The sequence below is a fragment of the Tenrec ecaudatus genome, chromosome 18, assembly GCF_050624435.1.
Source record: "Tenrec ecaudatus isolate mTenEca1 chromosome 18, mTenEca1.hap1, whole genome shotgun sequence".
Lineage (NCBI taxonomy): Eukaryota > Metazoa > Chordata > Mammalia > Afrosoricida > Tenrecidae > Tenrec > Tenrec ecaudatus.
In genome coordinates, this window is record NC_134547.1 from 35,726,143 (window position 1) to 35,747,174 (window position 21,032).

Below are 21,032 nucleotides of genomic sequence, written 5' to 3' on the forward strand. Positions count from 1 at the left end.
CCTCTTAACCGTCTATTTAGTGCCTTATTCTTAAAAATTTCAAGGTTTTTTTTTTTTGGTTGGTAGTGGCAGCAATTTTGATGTCTAAAACAGCCTCCATGTATTAGGCTCAAGGACTAGCTGAAATTCCTATGTGCAAGTAGGCTATGATGTGTCTTACAGGGAATATTTTTGTGCTAAACAGACTTTAGTCAGGCACAGTAATGTTGGTTGTGAGTTCAACATTAATAAATCAACAAGGTACATATGAAATACAGTGTCCTAAAACAGAGACAAATGTAAAGTTGGGTAAAGTATTAAACAGTTGTTGAAAATATATGTTTAGTAATCCAACACTATATATTCCCTGGGAGAAACAGCTCAGTGTTCATTAATTCAGAGTTTGTCTGTCAAAACTACTATGAATACTAAGAATCAATTGTACATTACTCTTGAGCTTCATTAACCTAAGTCTACATGAAAATAGTCCACTATTCAAAGTACACTTATCATTAAACTAAAGCTAATGAGACCTAGGAAAACTCAAGAGTCCACCCCCCCACCCCCACCTTCCTACATCTGGGGGGAAAAATACTTCAACACTAAATCATTATTTGGAGAAGGTCAGTCCTCTTTTCAGGAAGATACATTTTCTATTCTTACAAGATTTCTTTAACACCTTGCTAAAGAGGGAAAAGGAAAAGTCCCTTTGAGGATGAGACAAATGTCCCCACCTACCTGAATAATACACTCCATGAGATATTCTTGAGCCAAAGCATCCCTACAATTTACAACCTGCTCCAAAATGCCAGTCAAAACAATCTAAAAGAAAGAAACTAAATTACTTTGAAAGCCTACAGCACTCACTTAACAACACATTCAAATAGTGAAAATTATTCTTTTTCTCCCATACTTCTCTACTAGATAAATTTTTCACAGATGTTTCAACCCAAAATCTGGGGTTTCTGTTTCAAGTCATTTAGGAAGAAGTTCATCTTATCAATTATTTTCTTTTGTAGTTAATGTTTACAAGGATAAATCAAAAAGTACTGCTATAAAATCATAAACCTGTATTAACCAAAATATCGAAATGTGAGCTATTATTTATTTATCTATCTTCCATCTAGGTCTGTGTATTTCTGAAGGCAGTGTTTCCATCGCTAACTGTTCCCTAAAGTATCCTCTGGTCTTGTGGTGACGACAGCAAATGGTGTCCAGTTACCAATTGGAATAGAGTGTGGGGTCTTAAAGGCTTGTATTCAAATAAGCAACCATCCAAGTGACGCATCGACTAAGTCCAAGTTAAAGAAGCACACCAGCCTGGGTGATTCAAGATGATGACAACAAAATTCAAGTATGATGAAGGGCAAAGAATCACAGCTTAAATTGTGAACACCAACTTATAAAAGGGTATGGAGGACAGTGCGAGCTCAAGATCTAGCTGCAGACTATCTAGTCAGATTAACAACATTGTAGAGTTGTAAAGAGCCCCCAATAAAATGATTTATTAAATTAAAAAAAAAGATTAAGTCTCTAGTAGATCCCATCTACACATGGGCTTAGAAGGATTCAAACAGCTTTTCTGTCAGAGAGATTATTATAAACTTGATTATGGTGGATCAAACCATGGCATAATATGATATTTGATCAGTCAACCTCCCACTTGACCCAACCTAATTTGCTCTAGGGTCAAGGATTTCTTGCTTATTCCATGACAGAAATTTCTCTGGCTTTTTAAATATTGATAGTGGTCTTTCCTTTCTTTTTATTTTTTAATATTATTATTTTTCTTCTCGTCATTTTGTTTTGGTTGTTTCTTTGGGTTTCCAGTTTGTGAAGGACAGAAGGAACAGATGCATATGAGATAATAACAGATACAATGGTTTACAGAGGATGTGCGGTGGGAAATGAGAGGTTGAGGAGATTTGGGGACAAACAATGAATGTAGAAGGAGGAGAGGAGCACAAGAATAGCTTGTGGTTATACAACTCATTTTAAAAACGATTTACCCGTGGAAGCATAATGGTATGAGAATACCGCATCAAGCCAACCACAAAAAGAAAAGAGAACGAGCTTGACCAATGGCTACCGCAGGTGAAAGGGAGAGAGTGCGTAGGGGCACCGAGTGGTGCCAACGGTTTGGAAAAGGCTTTAGTAATGGTGTACAGCACGATGAGTGTAATCCATGACAGAGAATTCTACAAGTGGAAGTTGCGCAAGCGGAGAATGTTTGTGTGTCTATGTCTGCCACAATTGGAAAAAAAAATTACCCGCATAATAATGAGTACCAGGAAGAAGAAAATGTCCTAGAATTGATTGTGGTAATGTTTGTACAACTCGTCTTGATATGATTACATTATTTAATTGTATGACATGTGGATGAAGTGCCAATAAAATTGTTTTTTTAAAAAAGAATTCTGTGCTTTTAAAAAGTCAAAATGGCAGCTTTGCGCAGTGGCAATATCGTAGCAGTGAGGTTTATCCGAGGCGCGATTATTACTAATTGAAAAGTCAAAATGGTAATTTGGATATCCTCAAGGAGCTCAGATTAGGTTCCTTTGAAATGTTGAGTTTGGGGAATAAAAGGAAATCGGAAGGGGCAAGATGAAGGCTGTCTAATAGACTGGATAGCACTTTTCCAATGGGGAAAAGAAAGACACTTGGGGGAATGTTAAGACACTATGGCTGTCTTTTGCATGGGACAAAGCCATGACTCCTTAGTGGCTTCAGAGTACATTTAATCTTTCACCTCCAGAGAGAGCGCCCAATAAACTACCGTACATACACACTGGATTCTAAGCTGATTTTTCAGCACATTTTATGCAGTTTTTGTGGTAAAATTAAGGTGCCTTGACTGATAATTTGGTCAGCTTATACTCGAGTATACACTGTGTGCCTTCTGGTACACACACACACACACACACACAGAAATCCTCAAAGGACAACTCTTGTTACCTTTCAGGATGAGCAGATGACTGTCATGAGTGAAAAAAAGTTCCTCAGCACAACTCACCTGACCTTCATCTTACCAACAAGTTTAATTGTCTTAAAGCTTCTTTCTATTAAGCCCGTGATTGTCGTGTTCTATATCCTTCAAGTTTACCCCTTACAAATAAAAAACCGGCCACTATACCCTCGGCTGACCTCCCTGCCTTGAATGTATATCAAGGTGCATCCCTGTGGGAGCCACGATTTTGACTCGGCCTTTTTTTGAAGGCATCTTAATCGAAGTAAGACAAGTGAACTGCTGAGAGAACTTGTCTGCAGCCACCTACTGATCACAGAGACACACTTCAATACATCTTACTCTGAATAAACCAGGTGCATATGAGCTGGAACCACAGAAGCAATGCTTTTTTTTTTTCCATCCAGAACATTTTCTTCTCATCCTCATGACTGTTAGCTCTCCACCTCTCTGCATTCTCCTGACATGCCCCTAAGCAATTATCAATCCTTATGTCTCTATAGATATACCTATCTTGAGTGTCATGTACAGAAAATTAAACAAAACACAGGAAGCAAACAAACGGAAAAAAAACCCAACAATGACTAGATAAAGCACAGATAAACCTTAACCAAAAGCAGAAAATATTACAAACCAAAATGACTTTAGAATGTATCAAAAGGGAGATCAAATGATAAAGTATTACATTTTAACCTAACTATAGCTGCAACCAATCGATTGTACAATGCTCCCCTACACGATCACTGAAGAGAAAATGGATTCATAAGCTAATGTGGTGAAGAAAGCTGATGGTGTCCAGCTATTACAAGATATAGCATTTGAGGTCTTAAAGGCTTCCAGATAAACAAGCGGCCATCTCGCTGGGAAGCAACAAAGTCCACATGGAAGAAGCACAACAGCCTGTGATCACGAAGTGTCAACAGGAATAGGCATCAGAAGACTCAATCACATCGATGCAAATGAGGGGGGCGCCGAGTGGAGACCCAAAGCCCATCTGTAGACAATTGGACATCCCCTCACAGAAGGGTCACAAGGAAGGGATGAGCCAGCCAGGGTACAGCGTAGCACAGACAAAACACACAACATTCCTCTAGTTCTTTAATGCTTCCTCCCCCACTACCATGACCCCAATTCTACTTTACAAATCTAGGTAGACTGGAGCATGTACACTGGAATAGACAAACAGAATCAAAGACAGATAAATCCCTCGGGTACAGTAATGGGCATAGTGATACCATAATAGCATGAGGGTAGGGGAAAGGTGGAAGGAGAAAGAGGGACTGATCACAATGATTGAACACCCCCCCTCAGTGTGACGAGCAACAGAATCATGGGTGAAGGGAGACAGCAAACAGTGCTTATGAAAATAATAATAATTTATAATTTATCAAGGGTTCATGTGGGTGGGAAGGTAGGGAAGGGAAAAAATGGGGAGCTGTTACCAAAAAAGTTTTTTACAATGCTCTCTGAGAGCAAGGTCATTCACATCCCTGGACTATGGTCAAAGGGGGTTCACTCGAGCCTTAACACATGGCGGGGGGGAGGGGACGACCTTGCAAATGGATTTTAGACTTTCAGTTATCCAGAGCATCTGCAAACTGGGCTTTTACCACTTAGCACTGCTACCACTGGATCTTATTATTTATAATCCTTGGATCACACAGGCTGGTGCTTCTTCCATGTGGATTTAGTTGACACTTCACGTATTTGAAGACTTTAAGTCCCAGATGCTATTCTTTCTTTCTAGCCAGGGACCATCTGGTTTCTTCACCACACTTTCCTACAGCACCCATCTCTTCAGTGATCTCTTCATGAGGGTGAGCAATGAACAAGGGCCATGTCTTAAGAAGTAACTGTTCTTAGGCTGGGGCTTGAATTAGGTGAGAAAGAGCAATTCTTTGGAGACGTCCTTGTATTTTTCAATGCTAACCCATGGTCATATGCATTTTCTCTTGTGTTTCGTGTGTTACATGGTTTGATGTTTGACATTTAGGTCAATGATCCATTTTGTAGTTTTCATCTATGGTGTGTTATGATCGAGTCAAAATGTTTGCTTCTACTTTGTTGTTGTTGTTTAATACCAATGTACAATTGCTCCAGAACCATTTGCTGGTTTGCCTTTGTAACTCCTAACAACCCTACAGACAGAGCAGAACTGCTCCATTGGATTACAGGAGCAGAAAGCTGTTTCTCCTTCAGAAGAGGTGGTGAATTTGAACTGCAACTTTTTAGTTAGCAGCCCAATGCTTAACCCACTACACCACAAGGCTCCTCAATCATTATTATTTGTAGGCCTAATCTGAATTGTGGATTACCAAGGGTCAGCAAACCTGGCCTGCTGCCTGTTTTTGCAAATAAAGTTTTACTGGCACACCTTATTCTCTCCATATGGTCTATGGTTTTTACACTACTTCTGCAGAGCTGAATAGTTGTGACAGATCACAGGGTTTGCAAAGCCAAAAATATTTACAATCTGGTCTGTTACAGGAAAAGCCTGCTGACTGCTATTTTAGTCTCTTTCAATGATTTCTGTGTCTATCTTTTTGCCAATACCTCACATTTCAGAGTAAATCGTGAGCTCAGGTTGTCTGCACACTCCAACTTTGCTTTTTCAAGAACTGTTTTGGTTGTTCTGAGTTCCTTGTTTGTTCATATAAATTTTAGAATCAGGTTGTTGATTACATTTTTAAGAGCGTGCTGGAATTTTGATTGAGATTATATAGAATGTCTAGATCAAATGGAGGAAAGCTGATATTCTAGCAATGGGAAAATTAACGTTGTGATAGTACTGAGTCTCCCAACCCATAACAACGGCTTTCAGTGCTAGTTAAACAAAAATATTTCAATTTTGTAAACCAGGCTTCAATTTCTATCAAATTACCTAAGAAAAGATGACAAGGAAAAAAAAAGATACAAACCTGTTTATAACGTTCCACATTAACACCTTCCAGCTGACTGAGGCGCACCAAATTTGTTCCCACTAAAATTCTCAGTTCCTGTCTTTCTCTTTCCCTTTTTTCTCTATCTCGGCTATGTCCCTGGTGCTGCATTCGTACCCAGAGCTTGTTCATTTCTGCAAAGTTCAGTAGTACAAAGTCCATGGAATCATTGATATCACCAGTTGTTTCCTCACTACAAAAAATAGAAAAACCTTTAAATAGTATTTAAAATGCAGGAACAAATTACTACTATTCCTTTCCATTTTACACTCCCTTGTAATCTCTAAATACACCAATAATGTACACAGGCCACTTTCAACTTTATTTGGCTTAGTGTTTAATTTTAAAGGGAACAAATGCTAGGAAAAATGCCAGTAGGAAGACAGATTACAAATGTAAAGGGACAAATGACCTTTCTTAAATCCCTTTCCTGGGCCTTTATGACATGTTTTTATAAGCAATACTTTGATTCATAAAGCCTTAAGAAATTCATACTTATGCTATACTGCTAAGTACATCATTATATTCTTGAAGATTTTAATGCTTTCACCTGGATTCTAAGCTTTCTGAGGGAAGGCACTATTTACTTGCTCTTTTATGATACCCTCCCTCTGGGGAGGGGAATTTTATAGTTCTCAGAAGTGTTTATTGAATGCCTAATGAAATATGAAAAACTAAGAGTTAATATTATAATAAAGCAAATAACCTCACCATCTTACCCTTTTTATCTTTCCTTTAATACTTTAAATTTTGTTACATGTATAAATTTATTCTTTTTCTTTTAAAAAATAAATTGGTGTAAATATATTTAAAACTATTAACTTGTACATTTCTAAATTTTTTTTAAAAATTAACTTTTAAAAAAGAAACTAATTTCCTCAATTTAGGGACTCTGTCACATGAGTAGTTAATTTACCCAGTTGGCTAGGACCCCACAGCCAGCCTGCTAGCTGCCACAGCTTTGGAATAAAGGCATTGTGGATTTGGGCAGGAGTCTCTCTGAATGACTTGTATTTTCATTTTTAGAGTAATTATTTAACTTGTGTGCATAAGCCATTAAAATCACATGTATTCTAAGGTAACAACCCATAAATTTGGTTATTGCAAAAACTGTTAAGATGCAGTCACGAAACAAGATGAAAACTGGTTAGCTTATAGAAAAAGTTAACTACACTTCATTATTTCATCATAAACACAATGTTCAAATTGTAGATCAATATTTTCAAAGAATAGTTATTATTAGGAAAATGTTCTGAGAGAAAAAAGTAGGTTCTAAAATTGTTACTATTTAATCAATACACATATTTATGTAAAAGCACATTTTGTTTCATATCACATATGTTGAACGATGTTATCACAAAAGAAATCAATATACAAGACACTACCACTGGCTGTGAGTGGAAGAATCATTGATCCTCCTTTATACTTTTCTGTATTTTTCATATATTTAATAATGAAGAAATATTACAACTCTAAGCAGGAAAGGAAATTCACTTACTCTGTTGGCTCTCCTTCATCAGGTAAGATGTTTCTGGTGCACTGAAGAAGGTAATTTCGAAGAAAAAGACCCCTCAAGGGATGCTGAACCCCACGACACATTTCTACCAAATCTTTCAGAATGTCTTTTCTCGACTGAGGAAACGACTTGACATACACAACGCCCACTGTGATCAGCAGATAACTGGAAGAGTCAGGAGTTAACAGTTAGTCAGAAAGACAATCTTCCAGAACAAGAATGGCTACAGCCAAAGACAGTGAAACGAATTATTAGGTAATGAAAGCTCATCTTGTTTTCTCCTGCACAATGATGAAATTTTAAACCAGATGATTTAACCTCAGTCACACCAAAGTAAGTATTCTCTTTCTCACCTTAAAACAGAGTAGTAAGAGTCTAACTACCATATTAATGTTTTTAATAGTCAATGCATTAAACAAAATAGCATATCTAGTTTTCTCTTATTTATAAAAATCCCTGAAATCACCATTTAAAAAGTAAATTTCATTATACTCTAGAATCCTAAATAAATACATGAATCTCAATTCGGTAACAAATTAAATAACCAAACAGCTGCCCGTTCTAAATGACAGAACATAAAGTAGGAATATTAACAGTCTTGAGACTCTTGATTACTTACAGCCTTGGAATAATGTTTCCAGCATACTGTACAAGTTCATAGAGATCTGCTACTTTCCTTCCTTTAGCAAACTCTTCTGTAAGGTAGACTTCCAAGTACTGTAATTCATCAGAAATCGCCATATCTTTAATTATGATTAAGGTCAACAAATAAACTTCTGAACAGATGCCTTAAAATTGACTCATTTAAAGCTGACATCATCAAGGATGTCTAGTGAGGCAAAGCAACAAAAATGTTTACCCATCAGACAGCTAAGGGTTTTAAAATAACAATCATTGAATTCCTTTCCAGTTCAGAGTCCAGCTTGACAATGTCTAAGCCTTAAGAGCAAATTGCTTAGCAGACTCACTGTCCTTTGTGAAGGTTCTAAAAATCAAAATACAACACCAACTCATTCTAAGGTTGTTTAAGCATTAAAAAGGATAAATTATGCTTTTCCTCATTTAGCACATCTGCATAGAGATGAGGTAGCATTTGGTTAAGACAATGAATAATAATAAAACCCTTGAAACTGTAGTGAACAAAAAAAGATGGCCTTGTCAAAGAGAAAGTATGGTCCAAATGTTTAACACTCAACATTCAAAAGATACAAAGTTCATAGTAGCTCTTTGGTGACAGCATAGATGTCCGAAGTTCACCAAGCATATTAGAAGCATGCTTCAGTGCATCCATAAGCTTGTTTTTGTCCTAGAAAACAAGACAATTGATGAGAATGTTTAACTTAAATGAGATTTAACACACTATGTGAATACTGGATATTAAAGATTTACTGCAGTATTAGACATATCTTGTGCTAAAACTTTTAAACAAAACCCACAAAACTTTAGGTAATGTCACTTTTTCCCCCAATAAATAAATAAATCCTGACCAAGGATTCCGTGCTTAGCAAGTCTTAAGTACAATCATACCCCAGTTGTCAAATTCAATTTGCTCAAGATTTGTGTTCAAACACCGTAAAGTTCCAGAAATGAACATATTTTCCCCTAAGAAATGGAAAATCAAGTAACTTGCTGAGGCCCAAAAATTATACTTATAAATTCACTGTGGAGGCGTTTAGCCTTCTCGTATTAACACTGCCTTGGATACACTATTGCCATTGAGTTGTTTCTGAATTAGGAATATTAACAGTAACTTTTCATCCTCTTCAATGATCCAAGTTCTTTGTTTCATGTTAACGATTTAACACCTTTAGATACATTAACCACTTTAATCAAGTCCCCCCCCCCTCACCCTGCAAATGTTAATAATGTCAATGTATCCAAGTCGTAGTCAGCTGACAAATGAGACAAGAGATGACATGATTCAAATTTTGCAATGATATTTTTTCTTGAACTCTATTGTGGTTCTCAGTTTTTCTCTTAGCTTTACTGCTGGTTTCATTAACTTTCTGTGGAGCCATGGTTACTCTATTTTATGCAAATAAAGTTCAAGAATATGCACAATGACAAACGTGTGAACACACCACAATAAGCACTATTTGTTGTCTGAGTGACAGTGGCGTGTAGACTGAATTGTCACCCCTTTATGTCCACAGTGAGACTTGACTGGTGTGACTTACTCTCAGCCCATATGGATTTTTTCAAGTTGGTTTTTCTGTTGACTATTGAGCAAAGTTACAAACACAGAGTTTTTTTCTTTTTTAATTTGTTGTTCGAATCATGGAAAGCTTGAGGTTGGTGCCATTCAACAAATGAGGTTATCATTGCATCTCGTACTGCAAGTTCTTCACATATGAATAATCTTTTCAACTACAGGGATAAAACTTGTTCCATTAATTCAAATTTTACCTGCAACCAAAAGCTGGTAAACGGTTTATTTTAAAATGAGACTACTCTGACAATGGCTTTGTTACAACTGCTCCTTACGAGTTGTCTACCACTACCCATGGGAGTTTCTCTCACCCTACAATTCTCAAACCCTCACAACACCCACTGTCCCACTTAACATATAAATGCTGACATAGAGGACTCACTTTCAAATACATGAGACAGGAGCAAGTAAGGGCAAGCTCCATAAGCACCCACTTTCTCTATCACGAGATGTTTAAAGCAAAAAAGAGGTACAAACACAAAAAGCAAAACAACAACACAAAACAACTATTAAACTAGGAAACCTTAAGAAGCTTAGGTATTGTAATATCAGTATGTGTTGTAAATCCTCGCCCCGCTATAGTGGTTTTATAGAAGTTGCCAAGGAGTTCATTTTATTTGAATCTGCAATCCATGCTCATGGAAGCAGCTGTCAAAAAATATCGAATAACATGCTGTATAGGGCAAATAAGCTGAAAGGGGGCACAAATGCTGCAAAAACCTCTTTTAAGGCATTAAAATGCAAAGATGTCATCTTGAGGGCTAAGCCATGGTATTTTAAATCACCTCATTTGCATGTAAAAGCTGGACAAAGAGCAAGGAAGATCAAGAACTATAGTCTTTGAATTTATGATACTAGTAAATATCACTGAATATAACTCGAACTGCCAGAAGAATGAACAACTCTGTACTGGAAGAAGTACAGCCAGAATGCTCCTTAGAAGCAAGGTTGGGACACCTTTGCCCCACATTCTTTGGGCATGTTATCAAGAGAGACCAGACCCTGGAGGAGGGCATCATGCTTGGTAAAATACAGGGTGAGTGAAAAAGAGAAAGACACTCTACAAGATTGACAGAGGAGCTGCAGAAGTGGGCTCAAACAAAGCAAGTGAGAAGAGAGCTCAGAACCAGGCAGGGTTCGGTTCTGCTGTACGTACTCTGAAGTCTCTGTAAGTAGGAATGGCTTGACAGTATCTAACAGCAGTCTCCTAAAGCAGTGGTTCTCCACCTTCCAATGCCACGGCCCTTTCATACAGTGCCTCATGTGGTGGTGACCCCCAACCATGACATTATTTTCTTTGCTACTTCATCACTGTAATTCTGATACTGTTATGAATCAGTCATCCCCTGTGAAAGGGTCGTTTGACCACCAAAGGGGTTGTGACCCACAAGTTGAGAACCGCTGTTGTAAAGAATGAGAAAACCAATTTCTGTTTGTTAAAGCCACCCACTTGTGATATTTCTGTTACAGCAACCTTAGAGAACTAAAGTAGATATCATTGCTACCATCATCACACTGTGACTTGAAATGCCAGACTATTTGGTTCCATTCAATGAATTTTAATCCAAAGAATCTATAGTTTCTATACAAATTAACTCCTAGCCTATATTTTAGAATATAAAAATACATAAGTATAATTTTCTAAGCTACTTCTGTAATATATATATATATAATTATAAGAGAAATAAAAGATTTCAAGGTATTCAGGAGGATATGTTTAACCTCCCTGGCGGTCTAATTATGTCAGCAATTTTGTACCCAAAGCGGTATACTGCTTTGCATAAAATTTGTTGTTTTATATTGTAGGCTTGTAATTCTTAAGAAATTACTCATTTTAATAATCTAAATCTCTCTAGTAGACATTCCAGGTACACAAAATCATAAATTATAATAAAATAAATATTAAATAATATAATGTTCTCAATAATGTAATCAAAAACACTGCAATTTTTCAAAAAGGGTGCATTCAATAAAAATCCTGGGTGTGAAACATTTTGAAACATGGGACTGCACAAGGTCCGACGTCACAATCAGGACAATGGAACCTGGTTTCCTTTCATATTCTCTTTCCATTGCCATCTCGCTTTGAACAACAAACCACACCCATCCTTGTAGGTGCTGACTTTTTTTTGGTTGGTGGGATGTAATCCATGAAGTGACGACCAGTCAGGCGTTCTGGGTTGACAACGTCAACAGCATGACGTCCTTGAACAGTCATTGATGGTGTTTGGTGGTTCACAGAGATCGGCTCAGCAAATGAAGTCAGAATGAACCAAAGGCTTGTCACTCTTTGCTCTGTGCAAAATGTAGGCATTCCACAAGCATTCTCGAAAAGATACCTGAAGATCTTCTTGCAGTATTTCTTTTGCGGTTTCCGCAATGCTGGGTAAAATGTAAGCACTTGGTTGGCTCTGTCGACACCTCCCATGGTTTTATTGTAGTCTATCACTCCTGTGGCTTCATGACTTCTTTCCTACCTTCCGTGCGCACCATAACAGTTGAGGTACCGTGAACTGTACTCATTAGGCACACATCTTTCCTGTCACGCCACCACGGTGCCATCATCTTGCCTTTCTGCCAGGCAACCGTTTCTCCAGTTTTTAGTTTCTTGCCAAACATTGCTGGCATGTCATGCCAGTTAGCCCTGACGGTTCCATAGGCATCGGTTTTGTTTTTTATAAGAAACTAATAAAAGTTCAGGGGATGTATAAAAGTTGTCAGTTGTAACGCAATAGCCCTGATTTAGCAATGGCTCAAGGAGTGTTAGAACAGAAGATGCTGCCATTCCATAGTTGCTGTACTTTGGATTGAATTTTGTGCCTTTTCCAGTGCATATGACCGAATTCCACATGTAGCCAGTTGACGATTCAGAGCATATAGGATTTTATGACAAATCGTGCTCTCTTTGATGCAATGTGTTGTATCAGGCTGAGCTGTCCCTTATAGGCCATTAGACTTTCATCTCTGCTGATGTCTCTTTCTGGCACATACATCTGCTGGAAATTCTTTACAATCATTTGAGATACTTCCCAAGTTTTCTTTAGTTTTGGTGCAGAATGAATAGTTTCATCAAATTTTTCATTGTTTGTGAAGTGAAAAACTTTCATAATCAGGGAAAATCTGTATTCTAACACAACGGTGACAAAAACTGGAGTTGCAAGTAATTTATTGGTGGTCCAATACCATTTCCACAGGGGTTTCCTCACCACTCCCTGAAGTATTATTAGGCCCAGAAATTTCTAAATGTCATCCTTGGTCACTGGTTCCCACTTTCTGTTCCTTGAAAACTTATGAAGCAGAGTAGCGGACTGTTGCTCTTTATACCGGTTTGTCTCCGTAACAATGACCTCATCAGTCAGAAATAATTGTAGGTACGCCAAAGGGTTGTTGTGGTCAATGTCTACTTTCATACCAGGTGCTTCAGTAAACGGGAATCTTGGGGGAACTACATGATCCGTACAGCAGACAATACAGCACCAAGTTCACACATCGCTGAGCTCAGGTGTGGAATTGTCACTTAACTGATCAGTGTCAGTGTTGGATGATGAGTTTCCCTATAAACCACTATCACTCAATTCTGTAATTCTAAGTCACTGTCGCTGTCATTTACCTGGTCTAAAACTCCTTTGGTGCTAAAGTGACACTTTTTTGATGCCATGGACAAAAATTTCCAGGCAAAAAATTTTTCCAAATGACAGGAAAAGGGCAGGCAGGGCATTGGAGACTGATCTAGGGACAAATCTGAGGTGATTTGTTTTGATACAATTTAATCGTCACAGGTTACACTGTATAACTGTGTGTGTGTGTGTGTGTGTGTGTGTGTGTTTTAGACTTGCAGTTTTGAATTTCCCGCCCAGTTCCACCCCTGTGCTGCGACACTGCATGCAGAGTACAGAACAGAACAGAACGAGGAAGTCAGATTGCAGTGTAATCTCTGCAGTGTAATCCCGAGTATGGCTCAAGGTTACTGTTTCTGACAGTTGACATTTACCCCATGCCACACTCGGGATTACCACCAGGGAGGTTAATTAATCAAACTGAAAGACCATCCAGAGTATTCAATGTACATAATGAACACTCAATATATATCAGGTACTTCCCAGGTTTAGAGTACAGAGCCAAAGAGGGGAGTACCTCAGGTCAGACATTGGCTTGGTGATAATACCAAACTAAAACTTAACTCCCTGTCATGGAGTCTATTCTGACTCACAGAGACCCTAATAGGAAAGAGGAGATCTACTCGTGTGGGTGTCTGCAGGCACAAATCTTTTTTCTCCCGTGGAGCAGGCTGGTGAATTTAAAAGAATGACTTTGTGTTTAGTAGCAAAATACGTAACTCACTACATACCATCAAAGCTCATTGGTGGTAGAGTGATGTGCAATAAAGTCAGGGTCTCTTGCACACATATTCTGGCAAGGTAGACAGATAACCCCTCATCATAATATAAATGTGGGTAAGACAAAAGGGCTGAAACTGCTTCACAGTGCTTGAAGGAGTTGGGCACTAAAGACAGACACTGAAGATTTGCCAGGAGCAGTATTGCTTTATGATGTCAGAAAACACCTGTGAGTGCTTCCTTAGGTTACAATGGTGTGTCCCGCACTCTCATTCTTACCAGGCATCTTTTCATCTGGAATGACTGGACCTTCACAGCCTGTATGGCTTCATCCAAGAGCTTTTCCTGCTCATCCTGAGGTGACTGCTGTGTTGTAGGCTGAAAATGAAAAAATACATTACATTTTCATTTAGAACTCTTGGCCATAGCCCTTCTTCAATGCCTTCATATAAAGCTCATTCTAGTATTAATCAAATTTCGATTGCTCTGGGCTCTCTCGGTCACTAAGTTAATAGTATTAAGAGTGCTAAAGGAGAACAGTAGTATGCACGAAGAATCTCCTCTCTCAGAAACTAACTCAACATTCCTGTAACAGTTTGTACTCACAGAACATGTGATGGTATTTTATGACTGCCTATATTTGGTTGAGAAAGATGACTTTCTAGTCCCCTAAAGTTAGTCTCCGAAACCCACAGGAGCAGTGTTACCGTCCTGTAAGTTTACTATGAGTCAAAAGGACTCTATGGCAGTGAGTTTGGTATTTTGTTATAAGCTCTGAACCTAGTCAACTGACATGACAGCCATCCAACCAATCCAATTCTTTTGATAAGTATAACTCACCAAACCAAATCCACTGCTACTGAATCAACTCTGACTCACAGCAACCATATATAGGGCTTCTGATAGTGTTATCCCTAATCCCCAAATTTGGCTGTTCATTGGAATCACTTGGGGATATGGTACAGAACCTTGGACTCCTCCCCCTAGAGATCTTGATTCATTCAGTTGCAAATGGAACCAAGGGTTCTGTATTTTCACCAGATCCCCAGGTGATTTCAAGGGACAGCCAAGTTTGGGAACCCAAGCTGTAATCTTTATGGGCACAGACATCTTCATCTTTCTTCCTTGAAGTAGGTGGTGGGTTTAAATCAGTAGCTTAAATCATCGCCCAATGCCCAACCCAAAGCACCTATTATGTATAGTCTTATCTAAATCTCTAAAAGCCTCTCATTCTCCATCCACTCCTTTAATTTGAATTTTAATCTGTTGCTAGACAGACCAGGGAACTAGTTTTTAAGACTAACACCTATTCTTCTTAGGTAACAGATAACAAAGAACTAAGTGGTTTAGAAATAAAATACCATGAAATGAGAACTCTTCTCAACTACCTAGGTTACATCATTTCAAATATACATGATCTGCAGTCATATTCAACAAAATATATCCATATACTTTCCTCTTTGCTATCAGGAAAAAATCTGTTTTCAAGTGACTTAAGATCTGTTACGCAGAATTAACTACTCTTTCCTTTATGCATGGGAATCCTGGTGCCACTGTTGGGTAAGCACTGGATGGCGAGGTCTGTGGCTCAAACCCTTTCGCCGCTTAGTTGCCTGTTCTTGTAGACTGACAGCCTAGGGTTGCTATGAGTCAGAATCAACTTGAAGGCAGTGGGTTTTGGTTTCCTTTATGTATCAGCATGGTTTACACTCCTACTATAGCACGAACCACATTATAACTGGAAATGCTAGTCTTTTTTATATTCTTGGGACCCAGCATTTTCTGGTCCATAAGGAATGCTTCATAAATATATAGTTAAAGTGCTCAGCTGATAAACAAAGGTCTGCGATTCAATCCCACCAGCAGCCCCACAAGAGAAAGACAAGGTAGTTGGCCTCTCTAAAGACTTACCTCCCAATCCTCACTCTGTTCTACTGGGTCACTATGAGTTGGAATTGACTTGCCAACAGTGAGTGAGTGAGTGAGTGAGTGAGTGAGTGAGTGAGTGAGTGAGAATATGAATGAGCTAGTTTCAGCATGTTTAGGTTATGTATTTCATTTTTAAAATGCCTAAAGACAGAATGTGCTAGAAAAGTGGAGGGTAATGACACACAAGCATGAAGGGCAAACTTGGTCTGTTTCATTATTCCAGATAATACAAAGTCATTTTGAAATTAACAAAGAGACATGAAGTATAAATAAAGTCCACTTCTCAACTAGGGTCATTTATAAAAATAGAAAATTTTCTCTTGGTCTAATTCTGAAAGAGAAAAACACTAACAGAATAATAAGCAACTCCAAGCATCTCTTTTTATTTTCTATCCATGACAAGCTGTGTTTACTAGATTCTTACTCAAGAAGCATGAACAATGCAAACACACACACACCTATTAAACTAAATGCAAATCGAACATTAATTTTTAAAGAATATTAGTACAAAATACTGATTTTAGAGGCCAGCTACCAGTACTTAAGGATTCTTCAAGAAATTCAATATGCAACAATGGGCATGCGTCTGAGAATGTCAGTGAGGCCAAGTTTGGAGTTTTTTAAAAAACTCCTTACCTTTGAGTGCAATAGATTTAACAATTAATAGAAACATCGGGGGTTGTTAAGTTCAGATGATCAACTTAGAGATAAGTAGTGATATAATATTCATTGTAATTATCTTTATAGCAAATAATGGTCATAAAGAGATTACACAGTTTCAAAAACATCTGAATAGAATAAGTTATTTATAAACAAATGAGTAAAATTTTAGCAAGGCTTTCCATTTTATCGCAACAGGATTTAAAATATGAGGGTATCGCTACAAAAATTATAGAACCCTTGAAGAAACAAAAATATCAAGCTATTGGTATATGAATTATTGAAATATGAAGCCATTTGTTTGACACATCCCGCATTTAGGTGTATCAACATCTGAAGGCAGGGTTTCCATCTCTCCAACCCTTCCCAAAGAATTTTGCATTCTCTGATTTATGCCACATCAAAATGGCCGTCTTGACATTATTTAGGAACTCACACCATGCTCCTTTGCAATTTTTCTGAATGTGGGGCAAAGGAAATCTGAAGGGGTAAGATCAGGATGGTGAGATTTGCATAGGACAATCCTTGCTACCCTTCAAGAATATCAGATATACATTCCCAACACAACTTTCTTGGCCTTTTTTTCACCATTGCACTTTTCAATTTCCTTGTATCTTCTTCATAGTAAGACCCACGATGGGTCTGTGTCCTTCAAGAAAATCTATTTATCTCTCCCTTTGGGCTCCTAAAAACCAGTCATCATAACCTTTTGATTTCTGTTTTGAATTCAATTGGCCCAGCAAGTCCCCTCAGAAGTCATATTTGACTGGACTTTTTTTCTTTAAAAGCACCTTATGGAAACTAAACAAGTGTATTACTAAGAGAACTTGTCTACAGCCAGTCACTGATCACAGAGGCATGTTGAGGCAAGTTTTGTTCGGAATAAACCCACGAATTATAAAGTGGAACCCTGGTAGCAATACTTTTTGACTCACCCTCATTAATAACTAAATGAAAAATGTAGTAAATTATCAAAGATGACATAACCAAGTAAGTTACAAAAAATAAAGAACTGTGTTTTTAAATTTTTTCACAAGACAATGTAGTTGATACAAATGGTTATTTTAAGGGAAGTATTTTGATTCCCTTTCTGGGAAGTGTCAAAGGGAGCAGACACAGTTATAACAAGAACATACTATCACTAAAATGCAAGCCAGGTAACCAATGTCTCCTAACTCATGAAAATGGTTCCCCATTCTCAAATGACTAGCAATGACTTCTGCTATTTACCAGCTATATGAATCCTGGAAAAATCGAGAAACTATAAAATCAAGATGCACACTTAACAAATGTCCATCCACAAAGGAATCCTGGTGGTGCAGAGGTTAAGTACTCTGCTTCTATTCAAAAGGTCAGAATTTGAACCTACTAGTGCATAACCTTGGAAGCCATATGGGATAGCTTGCTCTGCTGTCCCAGAGGCTATCAGAATAACTTGACTGGTTTGGTTTTATCCATCAACAGACAGGTTTTTTAAAATGTGATATATCCACACAGTGGAATATTACTCAGTCAATAAGAGAATTAAAGTTCAGATATATGAGGAGTAACAAAAAAACTCTGCTGGGCAGGGCTTTCATAGTCTGCATTTTTCCCGCTAGGCAAGCATCCAGCAACCCGCTCTGAGTTAGTGCACCAGTGGTGTCACGTGAGAAGGTTCTCTCTGGTCACAGTGAGTTTTTTGTAAAATCGAGTTTCCCTTGAACCTCATTTTTTGCGATTGCTGATTTAAAAGAACAGCACATGGCTGTGAAATTGTTTCTTGCTCAGGAAAAATGCCATAAAACTGTTGTGATGTTAAACACAGCTTACACGGATAAAACTCAAGTGTACAAGTGGTTTTCTCATTTCAAAAAAGGTGAAATGTCAACTGATGACCTCATTCTAGATGTCCGTCAACTTTCCAATCAGACAAAAATGTCAACTTGTATTGCATTTTGAATTCATTCCACTAGGTCAGACTGTTAATCAAGCTTTCTATTTAGAGGTTCTGAAAAGACTGCCTAACGGTGTGCAACAAAAAAGGCCTGATTTGAGGCATAAGGGAGACTGGTTTTGCCACCACGACAATGAACCTGTTCACACGCCATCTCAGTGCACCAGTTTTGGGCAAAAAACAGCATGCTTTTCTTGCCCCACACACCTACTCACCTGACCTTGCTCCAAATGAAGAGGGACATGAAGGACAGCAATTTGACTATGCAGAAAAGGTGAAGAAAAAAAACGAGGGAGGTGCTGTCAGCAATCTAAACAGATGAGTTTGAAAATGTTTCCAAGAATGGAATCACAGATTTGACCAACAATAAGTGTAACGGAGAGTACTTTGAAGGTGCTAAGGTTGTTCTGTAAAAATGTTTAAATACATAGCTTTGGAAAAAAATATGATTTTGGGGGGGATACCCCCTCATATGGATAAACATGGAAAGCATTAAGCTCGGTGAAATAATTCAGACACAAAAGTATAAATATTGCATGATCCCACTTATATGAAATATCAAGACAGGGCAAACTCAACAGGGGCAAAAGTTTAGTTGTGGTTACCATGGATTGCGAGAAGAGGAAATGGAGTTATATTTCAAGAGGTACCACATTTCTATTAAAGGAGCTGGGGGTTAGGGGTTGTGCTGCTAACTGCAAGATCAAGCAGTTCAGACCCACTAGCCATTCCGGTCAGATTTACAGGGTTGCTATGAGTGGAATCAACTCCATGACGGTGGGTTTTGGATTTGTGGACAGTTGACAATTCACATCTACCACCTACTCCCCAGCACAAGGATGAAGCAGTCTGCATCACTAAAGACCTTTGACCTCAGGGGATCCTATGTGGCAGTTCTACTCTGCCTTTTGGGGCCCTATGAGTTGAAATCAACTCCACACAGTTTCTACTGAGGATGATGAAAAAAACCACAAATGGACACGAGTGATGGCTGCACAACATGGTGACTGTAATTAATTTCACTGACTCGTACAGTTAAATGATTAACTCTTATTATATATATTTTACCACAATAAATATATTTTTAAAGATTGAAATGGTCGACCAATGGAGATCCCCTCATAGAGGGGTTTAGGAGAGGAGATGGGTTAATTAGGGTGTGAGGTAGTATCGATGAAGAACACAGCTTTCCCCCGGATCCTGGATGCTTCCTCCCCCCCAATACCATGATCCGAATTCTACCTTGCAGGGCTGGATAGGACAGAGGCTGTACACTGGTGCATATGAGGGTTGGAGGTACAGGGAATCCAGGGTGGATGATACCTTCAGGACCAAGGGTGTGAGGGACGATGCTGGGAGAGTGGAGGGTGAGTGGGTTGGAAAGGGGGAACTGATTACAAGGATCCACATGTGACCTCTTCCCTGGGAGAGGGACAGCAGAGAAGGGGGGAAGGGAGACTCCGGATAGGGCAAGATATGACAAAACAACGATGTATAAATTACCAAGGGCATATGAGGGAGGGGGGAATGGGGAGGGAGGGGGAAATAAAAAGAGGACCTGATGCAAGGGGCTTAAGTGGAGAGCAAATGCCTTGAGAATGATTGGGGCAGGGAATGTATGGATGTGCTTTATACAATTGATGTATGTATATGTATGGATTGTGGTAAGAGTTGTATGAGTCCCTAATAAAATGTAAAAAAAAAAAAATGATTGAAATGAATATTTATGATTAGGTCCACTTTAGTTTGAGGTCCAGGCCAAGTAGCCCTCCCAAGGTGATACAGTTTATGAGATTCCGAGAAAAGCAAAGTACAAACTGATGAATTATAACTTTATCCTCCACTTACACATGCTTTTGTGTCCTCTTCTATAAAACAGGGAAGAGTACTTAAATCATTAGTATACAGAATGAAGGAAATGACACTGATAAAGTCAAAAAAGCTCGCACTTTGTAATAAATACTTATGTGCTAACATTATCTTTATATGCCCTTCCTTAAGTGCTCTCTCAAAGTGACTCAGAGCGGCAACAGAGCCTGAACCATAGCTACAACTACTATATTTGTGCCCCCTTTGCACCCACTGCATCAATCCATAAGTTGCATAGTGGTTATATGTTGGGCTGTTATTCACAGTCAGCAGTTTGAAACCAATAGCCTCTCCTTGGGAAAAAGATGAAGCTGTCTACTCCTACTGGGGCACTAATACTCTGTCATATAAGGTTGCTATGTGTCAGAATCAACTCAGTAGCAGTGAAATTGGTTGGATTTTTTTTGGGGGGGGGGGTGGAGGGAGTGCATTTTAGTTTTGTATCAATCTATCTTGTTAAGGATCTTCCTCTTTTTCACTGTCAAGCATGAGTTCCTTTTCCAGGGACTGGTCTCTTTTGATAACATGCCCAAAGTACTAGAGACATACTCTCCCCATCCTCACTAATGAAAGCAATCATTTCCACCCATACAGTTAGCATAATTGTTAGTCAATGTCTGCACTCAAGTTCTGGAAATGCAATCTGACAATGCAATGAAAACTAACTGTAAAATAAAAATACTAACCTCATAA

General features: G+C 38.4%; 1 protein-coding gene and 1 non-coding gene across 2 annotated transcripts in view; one reads left to right on the plus strand and one right to left on the minus strand.

The window, feature by feature from the left end:
* Positions 1–21,032, minus strand: part of VPS35 (VPS35 retromer complex component) — a 45,239-nt gene that overhangs the window by 20,970 nt on the left and 3,237 nt on the right. Inside the window, exons 2-7 of the mRNA XM_075536190.1 lie at positions 14,225–14,323; positions 8,609–8,705; positions 8,019–8,142; positions 7,382–7,564; positions 5,863–6,076; positions 718–801 (exon numbers count right to left, since the gene is read on the minus strand). Of these exons, the coding sequence (XP_075392305.1) occupies positions 718–801; positions 5,863–6,076; positions 7,382–7,564; positions 8,019–8,142; positions 8,609–8,705; positions 14,225–14,323 (801 nt within the window). The remainder of the gene's footprint in view (positions 1–717; positions 802–5,862; positions 6,077–7,381; positions 7,565–8,018; positions 8,143–8,608; positions 8,706–14,224; positions 14,324–21,032) is intronic.
* Positions 2,423–2,563, plus strand: LOC142432809 (U4 spliceosomal RNA). The gene has a single exon (XR_012780918.1). It is a non-coding gene; the product is annotated as a U4 spliceosomal RNA (small nuclear RNA).